The 12,067-nt window shown below is 40.7% G+C and overlaps 1 protein-coding gene across 8 annotated transcripts in view; it reads right to left on the bottom strand.

Annotated features, from left to right (window-relative positions):
* EHBP1 (EH domain binding protein 1) overlaps nucleotides 1-12,067 on the bottom strand; it is a 211,231-nt gene that overhangs the window by 116,407 nt on the left and 82,757 nt on the right. For all 8 annotated transcript variants that reach the window (XM_082303308.1, XM_082303307.1, XM_082303306.1 and 5 more), the window contains exon 8: nucleotides 6,622-6,744. In XM_082303308.1, coding sequence (XP_082159434.1) covers nucleotides 6,622-6,744 — 123 coding nt within the window. The remainder of the gene's footprint in view (nucleotides 1-6,621; nucleotides 6,745-12,067) is intronic.

A 12,067-nucleotide genomic window follows, 5' to 3' on the forward strand; every position in this document is an offset into this window, starting at 1 on the left:
CATGCTGGAGCACGAACATACAGACAAACAACTGCAGGAAGAAGTCAGGGTGTGTATTTGCAGTATGTCAGCTGTAGTGCATGTGTTCACTCCTAGCCCACAGTAAACGCTTATTCCTTAAGAAAAGGGAATAAACTACTGGGAACTCATCCTGGGAGAAAGCATAGTTACTGCACAGCAGGTGATGTGTATTAACCCTAGTTTATGTGGTGATGTGATCATAAGCCCACATCCTTTTACGAAAGCTGTTTCAGAAAAAGCCACAGTGAAATAATATTGAAGGTCTATAGCTTAACTGGCAAGGGAAAATAAAGCATTTAAGGAAGAAATTCTTAAAAACACAAATATGATCAAATCAAGCAAGAATCCTTTAGAGTACTATAGATTAAATATATCATAGCAGAGCCCAATATTTAAAATGTACTTTTTCATTTATTTTAAGCTAAACTGGAAAAGTGGTTCTATATAGACTTAGGTCATACTAGTGTCCATTGCAGGTGGTCATGGCAAGCAAAAGCTTTGCATTGCTTGCTCTGACGTGTCCTCAGTGTGGGTATTTGCAGCTGAGCTGACTCCTTTACACTCAAAGCTACAGGCATATGTCCAACTGTTTTTAAAGTCAGGGGAATCAAATCCCACCCTTACTGTATCTACAGTATATACTGGACATACCATGCCTTGAAGGTCATGGTAGTCAGAATACTACTCAAATATTACCCACACATTTAGTGATTTGATGAACTAGACCAAGCAGAAGTGCTTTGGAGATGTGTCCTTAGAAGACAGCTCCATACAAAAAGCAAAAATAACCTAATGAAATGCAGGAAAAAAAGGACCAATATCTTGTTCAAATAGCATTGCTTACTGACAAAGCTTTAACCATACTTTTTACTACTTTAAACTTTGCTCAGATATTAGAATATTTTATCAAGAGAGTGGACAACTACAAATAGCTGCTTCTGCAACTCCATATGATGGATCACTGCACCTGCACATGAATCTGTTGATAAACACGCATTATCACACCTGAGGGAAACTTTCTGATAACACAAGAAGGAAAGTCAGGAATACATCCTGCAGTTAAAAACATTCAGGGAAACAACCGCTTAAAACTATAGTGTAAGCTTTTATTTTTATTTGCTTTAAAGTGTCTCCTGGAAACAATAAGTTAAATGCTTGTTTAGATCTGATAAATTTTAAGGGGCAATGCAAATGGTTTTTGCAATTCTTTCTATTTCGACACTGGATCAAAGTGCTGTAACCCTAACTATGACAAAATTCTTTCTCTTTTTCATTGGCTCAACAGTAACTACATGTTTGGCCCCACACACACGGTGTTTCATATCAGTGCTTAGACACCTCTGGATTGTTATTAACTAAAATATTTCACAAAATCCTACACACAGGCTGAAATTAAAAAGGCATCTAAAAATGTCATTTTCAAGACACTTTTATAGGCAGAATTTTGTAGAGAGAGAACCCACTTAACTTGGCTACTCATTCTCTCTACTCTTGCCCTCCAGGATACTATTCTCCTCCCCCTTCTGCTTCCTTCAGTGTCCCCGCAGGGAGGGAGGGTTCCCACAAGGGTCCCCACTTGAACCCAAACAGGTGTCTCCCATGGGGTCTCTGAAACCCTTTAGAACTAGCTTTGTGTCAGATGTTGGTCATCACAAGCGTCTCTATAACCAATTAAGTTGTTATGACGATGACTCAACAGCACTGCTCTTAAAGCCACACCCACTGTCACCTGTCACTTTCCTATAACAGACTCATTTTCTCAAAGAGCTAATGATGCTGAGAAGTGCACTTTGGCAGGCCAAACATACAACAGCTTAGAAGGGGTCTATTTCCCCTCTCGAAGCTGCTGTTACATTCAGAAGGCAACAGATTCCCCTGTTCATCATTCATCATAGCTCCACATAGGACTTCGGTCTCTACATTGATAGAAATTTAAAAAAAAAAAGAAAAAGATGTTTGCAGTTTGGCACTTCAAGGGTCAAACACAAAATAATTTTGCATGATTAAGTAATAAAGCCACAGGGGTAGGAGTGACAACAAGAGAGGTAGAAGTATTACTACAGCAGAAGTACCAGCTGCTCTTGTGCCAGATTCTGGAAACATTACCTGCCCTAACTCCACTGAGAAACCCTGTTTGTGATAATAATCATTCTGGCACTACCTATCTGCACAATCAGCCAGAGCATCTCCAGAAATCACCCTGCCCTTCAACCCACTTGCCTTTTGTAACACAAACATATTGTGACACATCCCTTAAAACCAAACAAAACCTCCACCAAAACATCGCACATACCACTTTCCCCTTGGCAGAGGATGAAAGAACGAGCCACATGTAAGAGATACTCGGTTACGCCACAGGCTGCCTGACTGGCAGGCAGGCACACGGGCACGACGGGATGTGAGCACCCAACAAACAGCACAGAGTAAAAATGGAACTGCCCAGTGCTTCTAGAAAGAGTAATGACTGGCATCCCCATGTACCAGCGGTGATTTTCTGATCCTTTTATTCATACACTCACAACACACTGCTTTTCATGAAGAAATAGAAGGGGCAAAGTCACCATTTTCCTCTCAATTAGTTCCTGTGCTGCTCTGTGCGTAGGACTATCCTGGAACGATTTGGGGTTAGGTGCTGCATTGTTACACTGTTTTCATTTTCAGTGTAAAACATGCTGCAGGGAGCTCAGAAGTCCACACACAAGGTAATGAAATATACTGCTGAAATAAATGGTGTTCTAAATGACAGGAGGTGCCAGCAAAGAGTTACCTTCATGTCTTGTGTGTGTTGTATACATCATTTGCAACTTAAAAATTTGTATTCCTCACCTAATCAAAAAAATATCTGGAGCGATGAAAGTGTGTTGTGATTTTTCTACTTTCATTTGTTGTACATGTTGACTTCCCCAAGTAAGTATTTCACACAGAAATTAACTGATTTTATAATTCTGTTGCACTGTGACTAAAAATCCAAAAGGCAGTCCTCATTTGATCATGTAAAGGTTGTCTAGCATAAAGTTGTAGCGATATACTGTTCAAAGAGATTATTTTTTACTTCCCCAGATTTCTAATGTCTAGCTGACCTAGTAGATACGAGGGAGTAAGCCTCAATTTGACACGTCAACCAAGAAACACACCTGAAGATCTTTTTGAGGTGAGTTGTTCACATGCACATTCACTCCGCTGTGCATGTAAGATCACTGACACTGAGGACTTTTTAAATCCCAGCAGCATCCAGAGCCAGCTCGCTGCTGACCCTCTGCCATGCACCACACCTACAGCGTGCACACGGATGCTGGAAGCACTCATGACTTTAGTTTCTCTCCACCCCACATTCCCAGGGTTAAGCGATTATGGGATTAGGAAGATAGAGGGAAAGTAGCTGGTTTGTGAACAGGCACAAGAAATATCTATCTAGGAAACAAGTATCTATCTACTGGCAAGTAATCCGCCTTTCTCTTTGAGTGACTGTCAATACATACATATTCATACTCTGGGTGACTCTGAGCACACACAGGCTTGATAGGAATATCCTCTGAATACCTCTGCCAAATGGCACATCATGCCTCCTCACATCTGATGGCAGAGCACTCAGGAAAAGGAGGCTCCAGCTGGCTGCTCTGCACGTCTTGGGGAAATTAAGTAACAAATTCTATAGAAGACTCGGAACTTTCGCAAAGTCTAAGTTCCAGATTATGCCTTGTCCAGATAAAAAGATAAAGAGACTAACACGTAAGTGAACAGAAAAATACTTCATCCCTGCACATATAAAAAGTTAATCTCTTGATTTAAGCAGATCACAAGACAAGTGGAACAGGTAATGTGACTCTTTAAGCCTGTAGGAGAAAGCCTGCCTTAAACTCCTGAACCTCTGTCATGCTCTTGAGCTTCTGGGGTGGCCACCAAAAAGCTTACATTCATGTCAGGATGCAAAAGCAAACAAGCAGGCACAGTCTCAAAGAGCTTCCTAGAAAGAGATGGCAGTAATAAAAGTTCCACTGAGGTCTCAAAATAGAAGAACCATGAGTGAACAACAGGACATAAACAGGGCAGCCTTCAGCAGTTGGGCAACAGGATGAGAACAGCTACAATATTGTGTAGCTTCAAAATGCATTTCAAAACAAAGGGAAATCTCCCCAAAATGGTAAGATCTAGGTGCTCCCCATGTAGAGACACGGATCCAATTAGCCATAGAAATACACAGCAGACTTCTGCTGTTCCTGAAGACCAAAACCATCTTCTCTAATTTGTCTCAGCACCATTTTTTCTCCCCCTCAACTTTCTGTGGAAGAAGAGGACTGGAGGAAAGGCACATGTCAAGAAGGCCAAGCAAGGTAATGAGAACACAACCAGTTCCCATTACAGGGACAAGACAGGTCTAGAGTGGAAGAGTCAGTGCTTCTCAGAGGTGTCTAAGTAAAAAGAAGAATCCCTCAGGAGCCACTCATCATAACATAAAAGCTTTAAAAATGCCACACCAGATGTCCCACTCTTTGATAGCCTGGAACTCCTCAGATCTTTCAACCTGGTTTAGTGCTCCAGGAAGACACTGTCACATGAACCTTACAGAAGGTCCATCCCACCCAGATAAAAAATACCTTATGACACCATAGGAAGAATCCAGTGACACCCTGTTTATCCCAATCACTGTCCTGTTATGCTATGTTGACTGCTGCATGACAGTGACTGTGCGTGGGAGGAATACTTGGTATTCACACACCCAACAACTCAGCATTGCTGCCCACAGCTGTAGATGGGACCCAAGAGTCTGATCACAGAGACTGTCCCAGGTACACAGAACAGACCCAGAGAAATGGAAAAGTGCCCACAACTATGACTGAAGATGACAGTAAAGGCAGATGTCACCAAAAGAACCAGAATCAACTGAAAAAAAACACGCCCCTGATACTCTGAGAGTGTTTTAGGAACACAAGCAGGCTGATGTCTTGGATGCAGGCTGCTCACAGTGAACTTGCCATGAGGTATCAAGCTACTCCAGTATTAAGAAACAACACCAGCTGTTTCTGCCTGTTCCCAAGACAAGAAAGAGTGCCTGTATTTTGTGGCCATAACACCCACTGCTTTCTTCCAGAATGGGTTCTCTCTGGAAAGGAAAGAAAAGCCGGATTTGGAAGAAGCACTTTAGGTAGGATGGGACTTGCACAGCTTTCTCCATGGAGATGGGAGCTCTACTTTCTAGAGCAGAGAAGGAAGAAAGGAATATAGGCTGAGTATCTTAGAGCAAGTTATTTATGGACTACCAGAGGGATTTACATTCCCACTTATTCTGCTTCCCTCCATGATCCTAAGGGAATTTACTGTCAAGGAACAGACAGGAAACAAAGCCAAAGATTAGGACACCAGAACCTAATCCATATGTATTGGTATCTACAAAGCTGAAACAACTCACTTCTGCAACTGTAGAAAAACCTGACAACTTTATAGATGGGAGGTGCCCAGGATAGTGGCTTTATGGCTTCAGCTGCCAAATACAGAAGATAGTGCAATGTCCCTGTTTCAGAAATACAAGCTGTGAGCCACACCACAGCCAAAGTATGACAGGACTTGATCCCCACCCGCATCGTACTCTACTGATTCCAAAGGCAGAAACACCGTATTGTGAGTAAACATTCAGCTTGTCCAAAGAGAGTGAGTGACCACAGGAGGAAACTGCAGCTTGGAAATCCATTCTCTTTGACCTGGCCTTAGAAACCCCCTAGCTGCACCCTGGGCTGCTCCTGCTCAGCGTGGTTCTTCTCCATTGCCATTACAGAGTGACTTGGTGTTTTCTGTAGGAAGAAAAGTCCTGGAGCTTTGAACAGAAAAGGTTAAGTACAGCTTCAAACTTGGGAATTAACTATGAATTGGCTTTTTGAGCAGCTGCAACCTAAAAGTGATACATCCGGCAGATGAGAGCCTGCATATCTGGGCATGAAGTTGAGGACAGCAGAGATGTTTGCTGTCCTGATGCTCCTTTCTGGCCTTACGGCCGAAATCTTATCAGATTAAAATTTACAAGGGTTGTACATCTCACCCAAATGGAACAAGAATGGGCATGTCAGTCTGGAAAGGGGATTAACACCTAGCATGTGGTGCAAGGCACGGTGCCAGAAGGCTTAACTGAGGAAGCCATAAAAGCAAAAAAGAAGGAAGAATAAAAGAGAGAAAATTAAATTGTAATAATGAAGATTAGTCCTAACCAAGAATAGCTGTGATGCAGTTAAGATTGCAGTGAAGGAAATTATGATATAAACCATCACCCACGTGGAACAGGGTTGTTTGACAGTATGTGTTGCTCATTCATCCTGCATGAGGTGAGTACTAGTAACACCTGATAGGTCTAAAAGTCTCTGCTTCAACCAGTAGCCCCCAGCGGCAAATATACAGAATGTGTCTCAACACAAAGGATGTGACTCAAAGGATAAATCAATTTTCTAGTGGCAACTGGATCACTGCTATTGCTACCTCAGTGCTGCATGAAATAATCCTATTTAATCAAAATAAAATTTTTAATTTGTAGCCCTACAGAAATAAAAATCTATAAAAATATATTTCACTAAGCATTTGCAATTAGCAATGAATTATGTAAAACAAACTCATTACCTTCTACATCGGGGTCTCCAAATGGATTTAATTCTGCTGCGTCAGGATCACCAAAAGGGTTCGTGCTAGAGTTGGCCAGGTCTTGCTCCCCTTCATCCAGAAAATTAAGCTTATTGATAAGCTCTACAAACAAATTGGAATATTGTTTTAAAATAGATACAAACTGTTCATCCAACACACCTGAAGCTCAAAAAGCCCCGTGTCAACAGTCCCTCGAAACACTGCACCAGGATATGACACGAACTGCATGACTAAGTTAACACAGTCCAGTAAGTACATCAACAAAGGGGAAAAAAAAAGTGAAATGAATGAAACTTCTATTTGCTGATCAGAACATTATGTAACAGAAATGGCTACTAAGAAAGCCTTCTCTTTTCTTCATTAAATAAATGTTGCAGAACATCTAACAAGCTAGATATAGTGATTTTGGTTGTTCACCTACATGTTAACTATCGGTAGGAAATTTTAATTTTTGGATGTAACGTGCACATAAAAGCAGAGAGGGGACATTTTCTCACTTTAGAAAGGTCAAGTATTACTGACTACACAACTAATGTTTTAAGCTTAGGGTCTGATGGTTTCTTGTTCTTTTTTTTTTAATTTTTTTTCTTTCTTGTTCATTATCAGATGACAATGGAGCTGTAGCAGAGACAGGCTCTTTCTCTATCATGTTGTTACCTGTTGGATGCACTACAAATTACTGAGAGTCATGCTGGGTGGAAGCACAGAGATAAAACTGACAGCTGAATACAGGCAGGAGTCAAAAGGTAATGGGTCACAGTAAATACAATCAGAAACAGAAAGAAAGGATGAAAGCTCATAGACCTTCAGAGGAACTGGCTGATTTAGCTGAAGGCATATTTGCTCGCTTTATGCAGTCATCTTGATCTTCATCTAAGCTGCTCAGAGCATTCAACTGGTTTACAATTTCTGTAAATAGAAGCCAGTCAAGACAAACGTAAGGCAAGGGTATTTAATGAAACAGAAGTGGAACGAACACTGTTACCAGAAAGAGAGAGCGAGGGAGAAGAGGGTAAAAGAATAGATTTAGAACGAGTCCTTACAATTATATAACTACAGCAAAGTACCTGTGTAGGTGCTTCAGTGATAATTTAACATGAAACCCAGTTAACAAGACATAAACAAAACCTAGCCAGATTAATGGTGTCAGCAATAGCAGTTAGTTTTATGAGGACGAGTATGCACATCAGTTGAAAATTTAGATAGATGTACTAGATATAATTTAAAGACTTTTCCGGCTCATGAAGGAAACCTGAATAGTAAAACATTGTCAATCAACACAAAAACAGCCCCAGAACAATTTATCTCCCTCCCAAATCCTCAAGGCTACAGAAAACTAACCTATACAACATGCATTTTTTGTATTTATTTCTATACACACTCTGATTATTTAACATTTACAATTAGTCACCATTCCATTCTGATCTATGACAAGCTGAATTCACCTAAACAGTTCTAACATACATGATCACTATTGTTCCAAGAGAATGCAAACTGAATGTATGTATCACGTGAATTTTCACTGTCACGCTATGTAAGTAACACCTTGCTGTTTGTTAAAAACCTATTTCCCCTTCTGTCCATAGTGGAGAGATCTGAATTGCCATGAACTAGTAATTTTTAAAATGTGTTAATGTTTAATTCTAGTCAAGATGGGGATGCCTCCATAATTCTGGAAGGAAAGAAACAAAAAACAACTAGGTCTTAGTGGCTTCTGGCCCAAGGGGGAAAATTCCTCTCTGCTCCCCCCTTAACACAGTCCCATCCACAGCATCTGACAAATGGACCTTCTGTAGTAATGGGGATTGAGCCTGGGGCATCTGTAGAGACCTCAGTGTAAGTTTCTGTGGAGAGGGAACAGCTTTCCTCATCCTTTCAGATGACAAAAAGGCAAGAGAAACCTGTGCAGGAGAGATGATCCTGCTTGTTGAATATCACTGCCCCACCAACAGCCTTTTTCATCACCTGTCTTTTCCCAATGAAATAAATGGAAGATGTCTTCTGGTGTTACCAGTGAAGTTAAAGCTTCATGTCAGTCATTCCTGTATTTCCTTTAAACTTCAATTTCTTGAAGTACACGAGAAGTTACCTCTCAGTAACACTTTTAGTTTACTGCTGTTTTGAACTTGACTTTTTCTCATCCGGCTTTTGTTTGGGAAAGCAAAAGTTTGTCTTTATTCAATGAACTAGTTTTAGGGAGTAAGATATCAAACTGAGGTAAAAATTGAGTAGCATGCTGTCTCAGTTCATGTTGGTGCTCATGGCCACCCAGAACTTCCTAGTCAGGGTGGCTTTTTCATGCTTTTTCATAGCTGACACCACTCCTAATTTCATGCCTTCACAGACAGCACAAAGAACCCGAAGCCCAAAGCAGACCAGAACCTGATACTATTTCTGTCATATGGATAAAAACTTCTGTGCCAAATTTAAACTGCTTTGCAAAGACATGCCAATCTGCAAATCACCAGGTAAAACGACCTACTCGGCCAATATCTACTGGGCATTCTAAATGCTGACAGTGACAAACCCCCAGCAGAATTCCTCTGTAATGCATCTCCCAACTGATCTGACCTTAAAGCAGAAATCTACTTACATGGGATTATACTTGTATCTGTCTACAGAGAGTTAACGTAACCATCCTCAATTCCTTATTTTTAGCTCCAACAAATAAGACTATTATCCTAAAAAATAACACCAAAACTGCCCCAAAATTTAGCTTTCTCAGTGTAAAACCATACATACACCTCACAAATCTGCATAATATAACACTATCTTCTGGGAGTTTTTAAGACTCAAGACAGACAATGGAACATATCTTCCTGTACTCAAATAAAACAGAGCTGACCTCAAAACAGCAGTACTAACGAATTAGTAGTTTAAAACAGGCTCAGATGCTGACATGATTTACAATTTATTATGTCAGCATGTGAAAAAAACCCCCAAAACAATTACAATCCAGTTTTTATTGTCAGAAAATAACAAATTAAGTTCAGAGCTTTAAAAAGAGGGAGTTCTTTGATGTGGTCTGAATCACCTGGTCCTATCTGCCAACCTAAACACCCATATGCACTACAATGTTTCTCATTACAATATTAAATGGTTTATGTCATATTTTGGAGTATGGAAATGGTAGGTTGGAGATTTATATCCTATATTATCTTTTATAAATCTCATTATCTACAAACACACATTAGCTTGCTCTACAAGTATGTCACATAAATCACTGGTTTGGGTTTTGGCGTTTTTTTCATTCTTCTCTCTTTCTCTCTTTTTTTTTTTTTTCCAAGCAGCTTGGTGATCCTGACAAAAAAAGAGTAAATGTACCAGGTTTTCAGGAGAGGTATGGTTTTGCAAATTGCAAAAAAAGAGTTACACATATTGTTATCCAGAAGCCTGCTCTTGAAACATGCTGGGATTCAGACTCCTGCAATAGGTAGCACATGGGCACGTTGCTGATTCCATGTGGTGCCCCAGGACAGCCACTGTGCTCCTGGGCAGATGGAGCAGGAGGCAGCTATTAAATTCAGCATGAGGCTCTAAGTAGCAATTAAAACATTAAGAGAAACAACATATTCATTACTGCCCTGTTTGTGAGTTATGAGGCACATTTTCTTCAAGTACATTGGGGATACCTTGTGTTCCACTGAAGACTAAGGACAGGATAATTCTGGGAGGTTTAAATCCATGTATGTTGACAGTGTAGAAACAAAATATTTGAAACTTAATTCATGGCAACAAACAATTTTCAGCTTCACACAGAACAGTCGGGGGAGACACACATGAAAAATTTTACACATGAAAAATTTCAGCAAGAAATACTGGGAAGGAAGAGGGGGAAAGCCTGAGATGGAGGGACATTTCTTTAAGTGAAAGCAGTGCTTGAAGTGGAAAACATCTTTCAGTCTGGTCAGTTGTATGGCAACAGTTCCATGTTGACCACCTCAAATTCCACAGTGCTTTTGAGGTCAGTCAGTATTGCACCACCTATTTCATAGCTGAAGAAACAGAGGCACAGATACCTACTCAAAGTTAGGCAACACATCAAGGAAGAGAAGCAGCATTTCCTAACTCACCTGCACCATCTAGAGCCCCACACAGCAGACCTCCCTTGTTCTCCCAGCAGTGGATATATATGTCCATCTAGGAAACGGTAACTTTGGCCACAGTGAAAAAAAGCCCCACAAACAAAACCAACAAAAATTGTTGTACACTGCAAAAAGGAACAGTGTCTGATAAAAGACTTGCAGCACCTCTTGCAGCTGTGCCTCGGGAATGATAACTTTTCAGTCATCAACTCATCCCTTCCTTCTGTGAGAAAACCTTGAGTCAAAGGTAGGAGAACAATCCCTCCCTCTTTGCTCCTTGCACTTTACTTTTTCCAATCCCAATTACAAACATTAACAGTGCAATGCTCCCATCGTTCCAGTGAGGTGTTACAGGCAGCATCCCCGTTTTACAGCTGGGAAAACAGGCGCACCAAGGTGAGGGATTTGCCACGGGGCGCTCTGACTCAGTGAAGCATTCCAGCTCCTCAGCTGCCAACACCCAGCACAGCACAAGAGAAAATGTTGGTAGCAACAAGCTTTCAAAAGGGTTATATAACTTCCTCAATTAACTTTATGGTATTCTGTGAACACTATTTTTGAAAGCATTCTTCACTACAGCAGTTTTGTTACATTTCCTTCTTTATACATTTTTTCCTGTTTTTCTACAATGATTCCTACCTCTTTCTCCCTTGGTTCCTCAGCTCTTCTCCTAGCTTTCCCCATCCATTATATTTATTACAGTAGTCACTGCAACTGCCAATGAAATCAATCTTGAACACATGTTGAAATAGATACTTTAGATCTTACTTATTAATGTTTACTTACTGCCCTATGTTTTATGTTCTCCCATTTGCTTGGGAAATTGCATGCACTCATTCCATCCCTCTCCTTCTCAAAGGCAGGAAAAGCTGGCCAGGCCCACAAAGCAACTCAGCTGTTGTAGCCAACATAAGAAGAAAAAGGCCAAGGCTGACCTTCCCCACGTCATGATTCATCTACAAAAAGACCAACCCAACCTTCCCATCTTGTATCGTTAGCAAACAGTATCAGAGCAGGCTGAGCAAAGCACAGAAATTGTGTATTCCAGAAGTATTTATTACTTCTGTCTTTCAAGGAGGTATTCTTAGCTTTGAACAGATAATTTTGGCCTTTGCAATAGCAGATGGAAAAGCTGAAATGACTCTAAAACACCATGAGCAAGGATCCTGTGTTGCATATCAGCCAGCTCACCCTTCCCATCTATCTCCAGGGATGTTCACTCCATACCCAAAGGATAGCAGACAGCCTAGTCTAACCTACATCAGATTTTTGCTTGTTTAGGAATCATTTGTACCCTTGTTGAATGCTGCAAAATCAACAGAGTTGAGAAGCAAGATCTG

This window comes from Coloeus monedula (assembly GCF_965178545.1).
Source record: "Coloeus monedula genome assembly, chromosome: 2".
In the NCBI taxonomy this organism is placed as follows: Eukaryota; Metazoa; Chordata; class Aves; order Passeriformes; family Corvidae; genus Coloeus; species Coloeus monedula.